At 50.3% G+C, this 14,362-nt stretch overlaps 1 protein-coding gene across 1 annotated transcript; it reads right to left on the bottom strand.

Moving 5' to 3' along the window:
* Window positions 1–1,112: 1,112 nt before the first annotated feature.
* Window positions 1,113–13,428, bottom strand: LOC119113814 (annexin A3; the record flags this gene model as incomplete). Its single annotated transcript, XM_037238046.1, is given in 8 exon segments — window positions 1,113–1,447; window positions 2,282–2,472; window positions 2,994–3,167; window positions 4,511–4,663; window positions 5,239–5,449; window positions 6,584–6,698; window positions 9,656–9,723; window positions 13,276–13,428. Coding segments are annotated over 8 exon segments (1,131 nt in total), but the record flags the coding sequence as incomplete, so codon positions are not given.
* Window positions 13,429–14,362: the final 934 nt, after the last annotated feature.

Genomic DNA, 14,362 nt, shown 5'->3' with positions numbered 1-14,362 from the left:
TCTGGTGTTCCTTTAAAATTTATTCATAACAGGAACCGTAATAGATATCCTCCATGAACTTCGTAAAGGTCAGAGTACGTCACTGACCTGAGATGACCCGGATCCACGTTCTTTTAGGAACATAGCACCTAGCGTAAGTCTTGACGCTGTTTTAAATTAAAACAATAGACTCTCCTAAGGTTTCGATCTTCATCATGACCTTATAGCTGCCAAATAAGGTCACCGGCTTGTGATGAATGCCAGTGACATTTGCTTAGAACAGATAAGTAGGTTCCAGACGGTTTCATGAGGAGGTCCGTGGTATTTTGGATACCAATAAATAGTTTGACCTTGTTTGACCTCATTTGACCAAAAACTCATGACATAGGAATCTAAAAATTTGAAAAAGTGGCTTCAAGTGCAGGCTGATTCCCTTGTGAGTTTGTTGTATCTTATAGTTTTATAGTTTGACGCTTTGATGTACAAAAAACTACAAGATTTTTGTACATCAAAGCGTCAACTTCAATCCACTCACCCCGGCATGTGGTATTCAGCCGGCCACCCAGACGCGTGTTAAGTTTCATTTCCGGTAAAATGGTGTTAAATTGCTCCCCGGTTCGGGTTAGGAGCAAGGTGCTGAGTTTGACTTGAAGACCCTGTGCGTTTTCCGAAAAATGGGGGCATGATGGCCGGCTCCAAAGGTTGGCCGATCCAGATTGGCGTTGGACGAAATGGATGTCCATCAGATGTTCATAGCTCATAAACGGTGAGATGTAATGCCAATGTTCTCTGAAGCATTTATATTAAAAATAAAGATGAATGTACGTCATACATCCACTTAATACTTTGCTCGTGTTGGTAAAAATGCATTGTTGTATGTGTTACCGAGCCGTCTTATGATCACCCAAATATGAAAAAAAATATGATCACCCAAAACGGTTAACTCACACAGTGCACTGTCCCGCATCGTCTGTTTATTGCTGGACAGTGACGTTTTGGTCCCTTGCGCTAAGACCTTCAAGCTATGTTAGTCCTACGGACAGATTTACGTTTGTTAGTGAGCTGACGTTACGTCGGTTCTGATAGCTGGATCCGGCTCTGAATCAGGGAACGTAAGCTACATCACTCGGACGCCCAGATACATCAATTTATTTATCAGTCTCTACAGTTCTTCACATTGCCAAATCCGCGCAAGAAAGGACGCGACAAGCGAGCGCGACCTAAAACGTTGGGCGCAGACTGCGGATCGTTGTAATCTCCACAAGAATCAGATATTGGCCAGGTTTGTTTGATACTGTGATATTGTCAGAAAACGCATAGCGCTTGGAAACAGGTCGCATTTAGGCTTCTGGCTATGAATCGTCACTAGCCACAGCGCATGTCACCGGTCGTTGGTGGCAAGTCACTTGCTGGGGCTGCGGCCGCAGAGTGAGACGAGCGCCTCCTCATAGTCCCCAGTGGACTTGAGCTGAAACAAGGCATCGCCGGGTCGTCAGGTCAGCCGAGGGCGTGAAATGACACCAACGATATGAGTCCCCGCTGAGCGCGGAAACTATCCAGGATATGAGTAGGAGAAGGCGACGCAGGCGTGGTCTGTTGGGCTCAGCTGGCTATGAAATCAGGTATGCTTTTGTTCGAGGTGACGAACAGAGAGAATGTACGATTCGGCTCACAGGCAAGCGTGTTTGCGCCATGTTTGCGTTTTGCGCTGAGCTTAGCTGCATTTGGCACTAACAGCACACTTCGTGATCAATGTTATGTTGCATTTCAGAGCGCATGGGTACAAGATTAGGGTAAAACAAAGACCTTAATAAAGCTAATAGCCAATGCAGTGAAGCGAGCATCACAAGCGTTAAAAATGTACGGCAACTTTAGGAGGAAAATGACTATCCTCACATCTATATTAACCTCACTAGATGCATGAATTCCTAGTGTTTTTGATAACCTTTTGCCCTCTGGCATTCGACCTTTTAACGATGTAGCAAACTGTACTGTACTGTAGTATTGTAGCAAACTTTTACGTATAAGTCCGTGGTGGCCTAATAACTCCGTGAGTCCCCGCGAGATTCATATACCACAGCAAGTGCGAAATGTCACCAATGTTGCTCAGTCGTACTACGAATACACCATTTTAACCGTTTATAAACCGTTTTAACTGCTTATAACCGTTTTTGTCCCATCACGAGTGAGATAGGATTCGAACTCGAGTCTCCCGATTAAAGACCGCGGCGCTTCCTACCGCGCCGACCTCTGGCGTGGCGCCAGCCGCGTCCGGTGCCGCGCCGCGGCCCACCAAGCTCACCTCGATGTCGTCGACGAGCGCGCGGCCGTACTTCAGCCTGTACTCCTCGGCGATGGTGGCCAGGTCGATCTCGGCGCGCGACACCACGATCCGGATCAGGGAGCTGTCGTCCTTGCTGAGCGGTCCTCGACCCCACAGCGCGTCGTGCAGGCGCAGCGCGAAGTAGCGCGGCAGGTTACGGGTCACCTCCACTGCGGCGAGGGGAGGGGTGGGTTAAGTTAGGTTAGGTGCCGCCCTCCCCGGCGATTGGCTGATGGCTTCCACTGGCAAGCCATTTCGAACGAGGAGGGCTGGTTTGGCTCTATGCCCTGCTCTTTGCTTGTCTTGCTTAGAGGCCGAAGAACTGACAAGTTGTGAAAGCAGTAAGGCATCGTTTGAGGCATAACGCGGTTTTCCCTTTGTGTACAGCCGCGACCTCTGGCCCTCCTATTTAATGTCTATCACTTATCTCCAATTCTACCTCTCGCACTGATAGAAGGGGGGGGGGGGGTCGATACGACCCCCTATGCTTTCTGAGGATACTTCTCCCGCATGCTGTATAATCACGCCAGGATTTTCGGTGGCCCCCTAGGGAATCCATATCGCTTACATCTTTACATCTTTTCTGCGTGCGTTTACATCTGCGTACTTTGACATCAAGTCCCCTAGACGAGGGCTGAAAGAGATTCTCAGGATGTCAGTCGGTCCAGCTGAACCATCTCCATCGCCTTACCAATGGCCAGCACGGCGTCCTCGACATGACGCGAGAACTCGTCCTCCAGGGCTTCGGTGAAGGACTGTCCGGCGAGCTGCTCGTACTCCGAGAAGATGAGGGCCAGCTGCGCGTAGTTCTCGCGCGTCAGGTAGTACTTGAACGTCTCCTCTTGGGTACCGAGGCGGTTTTCTCCTGCCGTTGAAGTCACGGGACCGTCAGATTAAGAACGCTGGTGAGTTAGATTGGCGTTGGATCAGGGAGAGCCAGGAAACCTTAAAAAGTTCAATGCTTTATGTGAGTTTTTCAGTGCAGCTGCGAAGAGCATTGCACACACGTAAGCGCGCCGCTATCGGCCTTGCTCCGCGATAAATAACTGGGAAATCAAAAAGCCGCTTAGAGGCCTCGCCTAGAAATGACCAATAAACATGTGGCGACAAGCGTCAGGCATGCGATGACTGCTTTAAATACTTTCCAATCACTAGAATCGAGTCCATGTCCGACGATAGGGCGTCACGTCAAGCGGATTCCAGATTCAAGCGGATTCAAGCGGATTCCAGTCTCCAGCCACGGCTGAAACTTAGCAAGGTGGAAGCAAGCATTTGGCAATGCTTCAAATGTGAAGCAATGCTCTGAGATGGTGGCCTCTTGCAACCTTTGTCTGCATATCCAGGTAAGTTTTTAGCCGTTGGACGCTGATATTTAGTCCAAGGAAGACGAAGATTGCAGCCGCCTTCAACGCTGTTACGCTCTTGGTTCATGAGTCTCAGCGCCATTACTACAGGGTATGGGCACGGACAGACAATATTAACTGAGTGTTCCATGGGTAAGGTGGCATGCGTCGGTTTACCATCAGATTATTTATCGGAGTGCTATCATAGAAACACACTTCTCGCAATCCTCATATGACTATTCAGACGCTTCATCACAACTCATGAATATGATGCACTTATGTATATGTAAACATACATTATAGTATACATATATATATATATATATAATACATGTTATATGTATGCTAACAGGCACACACACACACACACACACACACAACACACACACACACACACACACACACACACACACACACACACACACACACACACACACACACACACACACACACACACACACACAACACACACACACACACACACACACACACACACACACACACACACACACACACACACACACACACACACACCACACACACACACACACACACACACACACACACACACACACACACACACACACACACACACACCACACACACTATATATATATATATATATATATATATATATATATATATATATATATATATATAACCTGTTATATGTATGTTAACAGGCACACACACATATATACACATATATGTGTATATACATGCATATATATATATATATATATATATATATATATATATATACATATATACACATACCTGTTAATGCGAGTGAAGGCTTCCAGCCCGCTGAGCGTGTCACACCCGCCGTCCCCATCCCCAGCCATCACCACTCCCGCAGACCCACCGTCTTGGTAAAGAGCAGCCGCCTGTTCTCTGGCTCGCTGCTTGCTGACTTTGAAGCTGTTGTCTCGGCTGCCGTTGACGAGCGTTACCAGGATGTCCTCCAGGTCGCTTCTGAAGTCGCCCTTGATGTCATCCAGCAGCGTGTCCTGCTCGACTGAGGAGTGACACCGCGTCAGACAGTGCATTGTTGGGTTTAGCTGCAGCGAACGGCCACCGCACATTGCATGTCCCTCAGCACCAGGAGTGGATCACGTAACGCTAGCAAACATACACATCAGATAGAGTCGTTATTAGGCTCAAGAGCGTAGGCGCTAACCGACTACACACAGAAGTTCTCTTCGACTTGGTTCGGTGAGCGCCAATCGGTGACACATGGTTCGGTGAGCGCCAATCGGTGACACACGCAGACGCCTCAATGCTGTCTCTGAGCTCGTGTGGGGGTGACAGCGTTGAGCACGCCGTGCCGAGAGCTTTCTAGGGGAGGCTGTGTGACCGCCACGGTCCGCCTCACTGGCCTGCCTGAGGCTTCTGGTGCGGAGACAGCGTGCCCTGCCAGGTCACTTGCAACCCCGGCACTCCACCTAACGCCGCGACAAAAGCAGAGCGAAGGCAGGAGCGAGCGAAACGCCCGTGGCGCACCAGCGCTTCGTCCGGACACAGCACCAGCGCTTCGTCCGGACACAGCGGCCTCGGCTCTGGAGGCTGAGCGCTCTCCCGCGCCCCACTCACTGGCGTAGTAGAGCGGCGCGATGATCTTGATCTCGTCGTTGGTGCTGCTGATGAGCGTTTCCAGCACGGTGTCCTCGTCGGTGCCGATGCGGTCCATGCCGTCGTGCAGCTCCTGCGCCAGGTACTCGTAGTAGGTGCTTCCCCGAAGCAGCGCCTGCATGAGGTTCTCGAAGTGGCCGCGCGTTGTCCTGGTCACGTCCCTGTACAGGTTCTGCATGGCAGGAACAAGTGGTATGAGGAGGGGCCACTCAGAGGAATGTCACACATTTCGTTGACACATTTGTGCTGACTGGTTGTCAATGGAGTTCGACTTTGAGTCTCAATTGGCAGCTGGATTGAACACCCGAACGCGGCATATACAGTCGGGCTGTCGAAGTTGAACCAACTTTCGTCCGCTCAACCAAGGGTGAACGGTGAAGCTGCGTGCATGCCTCTGGGTTCAGATGAAACTGTACCTGAATCCAATAAGTGGATGCTTGGATCACAACATCGATGCAGGTCATTATTCTTTATAATAGATAAATGACCTGATGTCATGATAGACTGACTTGTTTTCGTTCGAAACTTGCAGGCTGGTAGATGAGCGAAAATCAGAAAAAAGCTAGAGACACGAAGTTCTGGTGATCGTCATCATCGGTCACGTAGAGAGGGGACAGAAAAGAAGAGGAAAAGTGTGCAGGACACGTATCCTAGCCCTGCGATTGCCCGCTCTGCACTGGCGGCTCACAAAATCCCGCCTGCTTGACGCCGGCGCTGCCATCTAGTGATGACTCCCTTCAACCACATGGCGTTTAGATGGAATCTGATGGATGATGTGCGGCAACTGTTAAAGCCTAACACACTGTCTCGTGGTTTTTAACCGTGCGCCATCTATTGTCACTCAATCTCACCAACAGGCCACCAATAGATGTCGCTGCCGGCGTCAAACAGGCGCGAAATTTGCAGCCGCTAGTCGCGCACAGGTAGTTGTTGCATGGGTAGGGGACGTGCCAGGCTTATGTTTCTTCCCTTCTCCTTTCTGTCCTCTTTATAATGCCTGATGATGGCAAACGCCGAAAAATTGCATCCCCAACTCTTCTTCCGATCTCCTTTCTTCTGATTTTCGCTTCTCTATACGGCCTACAAGTCTCCAAAAGCAAGCAGGTCAGATCACAAATCTGATCGCTCGTTCGTTCCGACAGTTTAAGTACAGCTTCCTTTCACATACTGCAAGGCCTTCAGCGAATAGCGCACCCACGTCGCGTTTACAGCGCGTGCTTCAGCGCGTGGGCAAAGATCAAACTGAAAAACGTCCGGGGCCCAAAGGAAGGTCAGCATTTCACGCAGGGTGTTGGACGAGACTGACCTTGCCATAGAGATTGGAGTAAGCCTGCGATATGAGTGCCCTCTCGGAGAAGGTTCTCTTGGTCAGGACATCGATCAGCTCGTCGTCCGTGGCGTCAAAGTAGCCGATGGCAGACCTGTGGAACGGTCACATCACTTGAGTGGTCGCGCGCTGGATCATCTCAGTGGTTACACGCTGGATTATCTGAGTGGTCACGCGCTGGATCATCTGAGTGGTTACGCGCTGGATGATCTGAGTGGTCACGCGCATCGCATGGGCCTCGCAGAGCCAAAACAGCTCTTAGTCAGGGATCTGTCAGAGCCGGAGCAGCTCTCAGTCAGGGATCTGTCAGAGCCGGAGCAGCTCTCAGTCAGGGATCTGTCAGAGCCGGAGCAGCTCTCATTCAGGGATCTGCCAGAGCCGGAGCAGCTCTCATTCAGGGATCTGTCAGAGCCGGAGCAGCTCTCATTCAGGGATCTGTCAGAGCCGGAGCAGCTCTCATTCAGAGATCTGCCAGAGCCAGAACAGCTCTCAGTCAGGGATCTGTCAGAGCCGGAGCAGCTCTCATTCAGGGATCTGCCAGAGCCAGAACAGCTCTCAGTCAAGGATCTGTCAGAGCCAGAACAGCTCTCAGTCAGGGATCTGTCAGAGCCGGAGCAGCTCTCATTCAGGGATCTGCCAGAGCCGGAGCAGCTCTCAGTCAGGGATCTGTCAGAGCCGGAGCAGCTCTCATTCAGGGATCTGCCAGAGCCGGAGCAGCTCTCATTCAGGGATCTGTCAGAGCCGGAGCAGCTCTCAGTCAGGGATCTGTCAGAGCCGGAGCAGCTCTCATTCAGGGATCTGCCAGAGCCGGAGCAGCTCTCATTCAGGGATCTGTCAGAGCCGGAGCAGCTCTCAGTCAGGGATCTGTCAGAGCTGGAGCAGCTCTCAGTCAGGGATCTGTCAGAGCCAGAACAGCTCTCATTCAGGGATCTGCCAGAGCCGGAGCAGCTCTCATTCAGGGATCTGTCAGAGCCAGAACATTCCTCAGTCAAGGATCTGTCAGAGCCAGAACAACTCTCAGTCAGGGATCTGTCAGAGCCGGAGCAGCTCTCAGTCAGGGATCTGTCAGAGCCGGAGCAGCTCTCAGTCAGGGATCTGTCAGAGCCGGAGCAGCTCTCAGTCAGGGATCTGTCAGAGCCGCAGCAGCTCTCATTCAGGGATCTGTCACACGACAATGTAGATTCGGGGAAGATATGCGCAGCTTTCAACTTAGAAACGGGTCTGGCTCTTACATCACACTAACACCACGATGTTATTATGTCATGTGTTCTGGCATCAATCAAAGCCATCGTATGAAATGATTCGCCTAACTGGACCAAATTCGTCGAATGGAATATAAACAGTCTGGAATATACTCCAGAGAAATCAGTAGACCGCTGGCAAGGGAATCGCTTAAGCACGTGCATGCATCATCGGCATGTATTTCCTGTTCTTTGAGCGACTCGTCTGCCGTTGCTCTGCGTACTGGGATTTCCGTGAAGAAGTTCAACGGTTGAAATATGGAAACAGCAGACGTTTTCAGAACCCCCACATCACGACTGAGGCTCCTCCGATGTCATACAAATCAAAGTTCTTCTTGTGGCCTTGTGCGGCCCGGCACAAGGCCACAAGAGGCCCGGCCCGGCTGTAGGCCGGGCCTTGGCGGAGGCCTAGTCAGGATTTCGCCCCAGGAAGAGGGCGAATCGGGTCGAGTTGAGACCGTTCCAGCCAAAGTGGACGCTCTGGCCGCTGATTGTAAAACTTTTTGGGATCCGCTATCATTGTAGGCTTGGAATCCCTTTGTGATACTCCTCGGGATCCGCTTTTAAATGATTACACTAGAGGCGCCTTTAACTCCCAAGAATTACTGTGGATTTGTCCCCAGGTGGCCTCGCCACGTCCAGATGGGTCAGGACCCGAAGGCACCCTGCTTGGCTACGCCACTGGGGCTCGAAACGTGCGTAACTGGAAGCTCGGAGCAAAGACCAGCTCTGTGGTGATACACTTACACCACGTCTCTGGCTCAGCCAGGGGCGCGTCCGGCGTCTGTCATGGGTAAAATTTGGCTTTCATATGGCCATCTCTGGTGGTCCTGCCCGGCCTCCGCGGGCCATCTTTGGTGGTCCTGCCCGGCCTCCGCGGGCCGTCTCTGGTGGTCCTGTTCGGTCCCCGTGGGCCGGCTCCGGCGCTTCTGCTCGGCCTCCGTGGGCTGGACAGGTTCCAGAGCCCCGGCAACAGGGGCTGGCGCCTCTCTCCCGGCGTCTGTATATACAACAGCAATCTCTCCCTATGCCCCACACGGTGGCGGCACCACGCGTCCAGACCTCCAGACCAGGTCTCCTGCCCAGGCTATCACTTTCATGTGGGGATTTTGCAGCTGCTTATGTCACTTTTCAGGCATTCATACCTGGAACAGTACCCCCTCAGTCGTCCCTCGCTGCTTTGCTGCCTCGCGAACTCCCTGAATCGTCGGTAGGCCACAAACAGTGCTTACCCCAGCGCTCAGTGCTGAAGAGTGCCTGTAGGTTTCAGCCACCTTCAGGTGCTGGGCTTTAGGATCAAATGATATCACGCGCCTCTTAAGATACGCATCCAGCATCGCATCGCATCGCATCGTGCCTCTCAGCATGGCGCTCGGACTAGTGCACAACTTGCGCAGTGTAGACAGTGCCGTCTTGCGAAAGAGCTGGGGCAAGGTATCCGAGTGACGGATGGAATAATCGGCCGGGCTGTTGTTGTTCAGTTCGTAGAGTACTGGACTCGCAATCAGAGGACCTTGGTTCCAATCATAAATAGCAGAGACGCTTACGAGGGGAGCGCCGTAACCTTAGCATTAAATCATTATTTTCAAATACGTTACAGGTAATGACTGCCCACCATCTGCTAGATGTGGCTTTGCCGGTAGCTTTAACTGTAAAGCAGGCCCGTGCATTCTCCTTCGCAAGTTCCCTCTGTAACGACTTTCAGTGCTCGTTTCCCCGGGCTACGCCGTGCAGATGGAGGAAATGAGGAATGTTGCAAGTACTCACACATTCATAAGTGTTCCGTATCAACATGCATAAGTCTACTTACTTGAGCCGCCTGGCGTCGGCGTCGGCATCAAAGTACGCCGACTCCCGAAGTGTGGGACGAGCATTAAGCTGAAATCAGTGATGAAAAGCATCAGCGTCTGGTGAGCGGCAAAGCCGTCGAGTGACACCCTTTCGACACCTCTGGCAATGTCGGTCACAACGTGCACTGTCCATGTAATCGGTTGAAAAAAACGGTGCATGTATTACTAAGAAGCGGTGAGAACACGTGGCAAGGGATTCGCGGAAGTGGAACTGCAGTGATCACTGCGTATGACCCGGATTACTGCATCGATGCCTTGCGGATGAAAGTAGTCGAATAATAGTGCCCAAGTTATTACAAGCGTTTTAGCATATCGCTGTCATAAAAGGCGTTCTGAAACTGGATGAATTTTAGAAGCATAAAGTGCAGATAACGTGTTCAAATTTGGTCTCGTTGCCTTGTTAAGAGGTAATTCTAAGAAAGGTATTTTTAGGACGCGTTGGAGCAAAACACAGGCTCATCAAACTGATATAAATTGTTCCGAAAACAAACAAGGCATATGGGTAGGCATGACAAAGTTCGGGACAAAAGGTAAGCATCTGTTTGTATCATCGCCCTATGCGAAGGTGAAACGACAAAAGTGAATTACATAAACTCATCAATTATGTGACTTTCCTAACCGAGTCACCGCCAGTGCTTCACATCAGCCAAATATCTCCCCCCCCCCCCCTCCCCTCCTCTATGCATGGTCCGGTTCGGACAAAGGTGTTACGTTTCGCTCCGTGCCGACCTGGCAAGAAGATAATGTTCGGGCGGCCAGCGTGAGCCATTAACCCTTGCACTGCCGAAGACCTCACCAGATCTCACCAACCTAAAACTGGCGGAGGAGGAAGGAGGCGGGGTGGGGGGAGTAGACAACTACCCCCTGCTGTCCGGGGTAAGATGTATACAAAAATATATGTGAAACGCCGTCAAAAAGTGTCTGTGCCTTTTTAAAACAAACAACCTTTAGTAATGTTATTTATTAAGTTGACCGCAGGCCAAGGTCACATGACGCCATCTTCCTGTCATGTACAGTTGACCCCATCGTTTCAATCTGCTATAAACTGAACGGTTAGGTGTGTGCAGCACTGTGCTCAGTCCATACTTATACGCTGCAAGCGTTTGACCGAGATCAACCAGTTGTCAAGCCAGTTTACGTTTCAAGGTTCAAGTTAGGGCAGTGACGTTAGATAGCTATTTGGGTAAAATGTCACGAGCAGATGAGGACACAACGCTGTTAGGTCTCATGAAGAGTAAAAACAAGCCAACCGTGCGTGTAAAGTGCGTTTTGTAGTCTTCAGATTAATAAAGTCAAGTCTTCAGATAAATGAAATCAATACCTCTTACAAGTTGAGAACATATCATCACAGAATGAAAGTAAAGCTCAACAGGTCGGCCAACTATGACGGAAAATTTATTTCTGGACTTCAGTAGCGGCAACGCTGCGTAATAAGGTACGAATGCAAAAACAATAGGGACTGGATGATCAGCAAGTGTCGTATTCAACCACCTCCAGTGAGATGCCGAATACCTAAAACTATCTGGGTCATTGATCCGGCATGACCTGGCACCCAAAATTGTCGGATAGCTTTGACATGGATGTGGGATAAAGGCATGAGTAGCACCAGGCTGAAAAGTGTCGGCCGTTCTGCAGTTGACGTAAAAATGTCACGGGAGCAAACTGTCTCCGCCCAGAGGGACATTTGAGGGACATTTGAGGGACATTGTCACTGAGAGGGACATTTGCCGGGGGCTGACCCAGGGGGACCGTTGGGAGGCAGCGGTGTAGTTTGTGGCGGTGTGCCCTCACCCTTGTGCGTTATGGCTATGGCGGGCGCTAAACGTTGCTTTCTTCCTGCCAATGTAAATAGGCATCTGTCTGATAGTCTACCTCAAATCCAAACTCCCTGCAGCCTGCTTAGAACCCGAAGCTCTTGACGTCCCTGAGAGCTCAGCTTCTTTGGTGAAACATGTCGAGGCACCCTCCGTTTTGACATAGTGTATCTACATTAATATGTATATACATATATATATATATATATATATATATATTCCTTTTCGCAAATGTTGTGTTGTCATTATTTGTTTATAAATTTACTGGTGCGTGAAATAGATACCTTATGATAACATGAAATCATCACTCAGTAATCATATGATTTCTTACAGTCATTTAAACATTTGTGATCACGTTGTTCTCAACTAGTGAAACGCAATAATTTGTGCTTATTCTAAATCTTTACATCACATATCGATTTAGCATTTCGCAACAGTTGTAGCTTTCGTGAAATTGACCTCAAAAACTGAAATTTACATCGTACACCATAGTGATTTGTGGTCGCCTACCATATCGCGCATGTCGTAACATGGCTTGATTTCGCTTGCTTATCATGATGACCGTTATGGCAGTTGCCTATAAATATGCATTCGTACGACGCGTTAGCTTATGATTATTACACAAACAACTTTTTAAACTTGGCGTCCTTTCCCAAGATTTCCCCGCTGAGTGCGCGATTGACATTTTGTAACTTAACATTGGTGTCAGCCCACTCTTTCAGGGATCGCTTTTAATTGCGACGGACAGGAGGTGATTTTCGGTGGGATAAAATCTATGTCTACTACCTCGCGTAAAAAAACAAGGGAGCAAGTTTCGCTCACACACTTCATTCCGAAATCAACAACACATGTTTAGTACGTATTTGTACGCCAGTCTTCCCGTTTGTCAATTTTGAGCACCAGCGGACGTTTCTTACGTCCAGTAAAGATAAACGTGAACAACGTGCAAAAATTAGCAAAATAGTGAATTATCCCTTCCCCCCCCCCCCCCCCAGGCACATAATCCGAGCAAAAAATAGTGTTATGAAAATATGGATATTCACGTAACAGCTCCTTACAGTAAACCTGGGCATGCGTGCTTTTCACGATGCTTTTGACAAAGTCCCGCGTATGCTTCCCGCTACGTAATATATTTGATATAAGTAAATCGTCGATCAGCGCCTTTTTCGGCGCTATGAGTTCGATTTCTTGCGCTGAGCTAACCACCTCCAGTGTATCGAGAGGTCTGGTTAAGAGACGTTCTAGTGCCAAAACAATGACTTTTTTGACGGCCCTCAATGTTACGAGCTGTTCTCATCCTCAAGACATTTTATCGGCGTAAAGTACGGCCTGCTGCATGCCCTCCGCCTGAAACTTGTCTGGTGAGCATCGTTAGTCCAATCATCCGCCCATCGCCCTGGTATTTGCGTTCTAACTCCTTGCACAAGTCTACTGGGCGTCACCGGAGTCCGGCGCCTCCGTCAAGTTTCCAACGCCCAGTGCCCCTGCTGACTGTCGCTGTAGATCAGTCAGTGCCCAGCGCCCCTGCTGACTGTCGCTGCAGACCAGCCAGCGCCCAGCGCCCCTCCCGTGTGTCGGTGTACACCGGGCAGTGCCCCTGTTCACTGTCGCTGCAGACCAGTCAGCGCCCAGCGCCCCTGCTGACTGTCGCTATACACCGGCCAGCGTCCCTGCTGACTGTCGCTGCAGACCAGCCAGCGCCCAGCGCCCCGCTGACCGTCGCTGCACACCGGCCAGTTTCTCAGCGCCCAGCGTCCAGTGCTTACCCGTCGGGAGTGCGCGCAGGCCACGCTGAGTGGGTACGACTTGCAGAACTTCCAGACGTCATAGTCGGGCCGCTGGGTGTCGGGCACCACGCCCGCGGGCGCGCCCGAGGTCCCCGAGCCGCCCGGCGCCGGCTGCGCGTTCGTGCAGCAAACCTGGGAAAAACGGCAGAATTTAAGCGTAGGAGGGGGGGGGGGGGCGCGTACTCGGTGGTATTGCACCGATATGGTGAGCTGTTCAGTGACGGAGTGTCCAACCATAGCGGTGAACTCATGCAGAGGACGGGCCTTGAGAGAGGCGTGCAACGAATGTTGTAACGCTCACCTCGCATAATCGACCACTGGGCGACAAATGACTACAGATAAGTGACTTGCACGTGGTGCCGTCCTTTGTGACGAGGGAATGCGGGCCACCAGTGAGCAGTCTTTAAAGGGAATGTTCCGCATTTGAAAATGTTGAAGTATGTATCAGATGTGATGAGACAAGCTCACTCAGAAGTAATGGTAAACTTTTTAAATAAAGAAGACTACCCTGAGCAATACAATTTCTCTGTTTATTTAAAATGCCATTCGATACGTCATTATTTGATTATGCCATCGCAACTTGCACACCATTGATTGAGAGCCAGTCGACCGCCGTTGTATCTGGAGATTGTGCTCACGAACGCCAGATATCAATGACTCGACTTTTATATCATCCTTGGCCTTGAACGCCGCAAAGCGTATGGAACGGCAGGATTTGAATGACATTATTATGACGTCATTAATGCCAAGGTGACCGTGAAATACTCTCATCGTAAAGTCTCTCTATTTTCGCGGGCGAATCGATCAGAAACTAGAATGGTTTAGGTCTTAAGAAAGGCAGGGCAGACAACTGCACCAAATGATCTCCAAGATGGCCATTTCAGTTCAAAACCAAATGCAGAGGCGAATTACCCCCTTAAATGAGTCTCCTACATGTGAAACCTCAGTACGGAGCATCTTACCAGCGAGAGACCGGTGCCCAGCCTCTCATGTGTGCCACTTGAGTGATGACCTTCCAGACTAGGACACTCTTCTAGCCCTTTCAAACATAGATGCCAGAGCCCCT

This window comes from Pollicipes pollicipes, unplaced genomic scaffold (genome assembly GCF_011947565.3).
Source record: "Pollicipes pollicipes isolate AB1234 unplaced genomic scaffold, Ppol_2.1 Scaffold_7262;HRSCAF=8765_pilon_pilon_pilon, whole genome shotgun sequence".
Classification (NCBI taxonomy): Eukaryota; Metazoa; Arthropoda; class Thecostraca; order Pollicipedomorpha; family Pollicipedidae; genus Pollicipes; species Pollicipes pollicipes.
The sequence above is the reverse complement of the archived record's forward strand: the minus strand, read 5'-3'. Positions and strand labels throughout refer to the sequence as shown.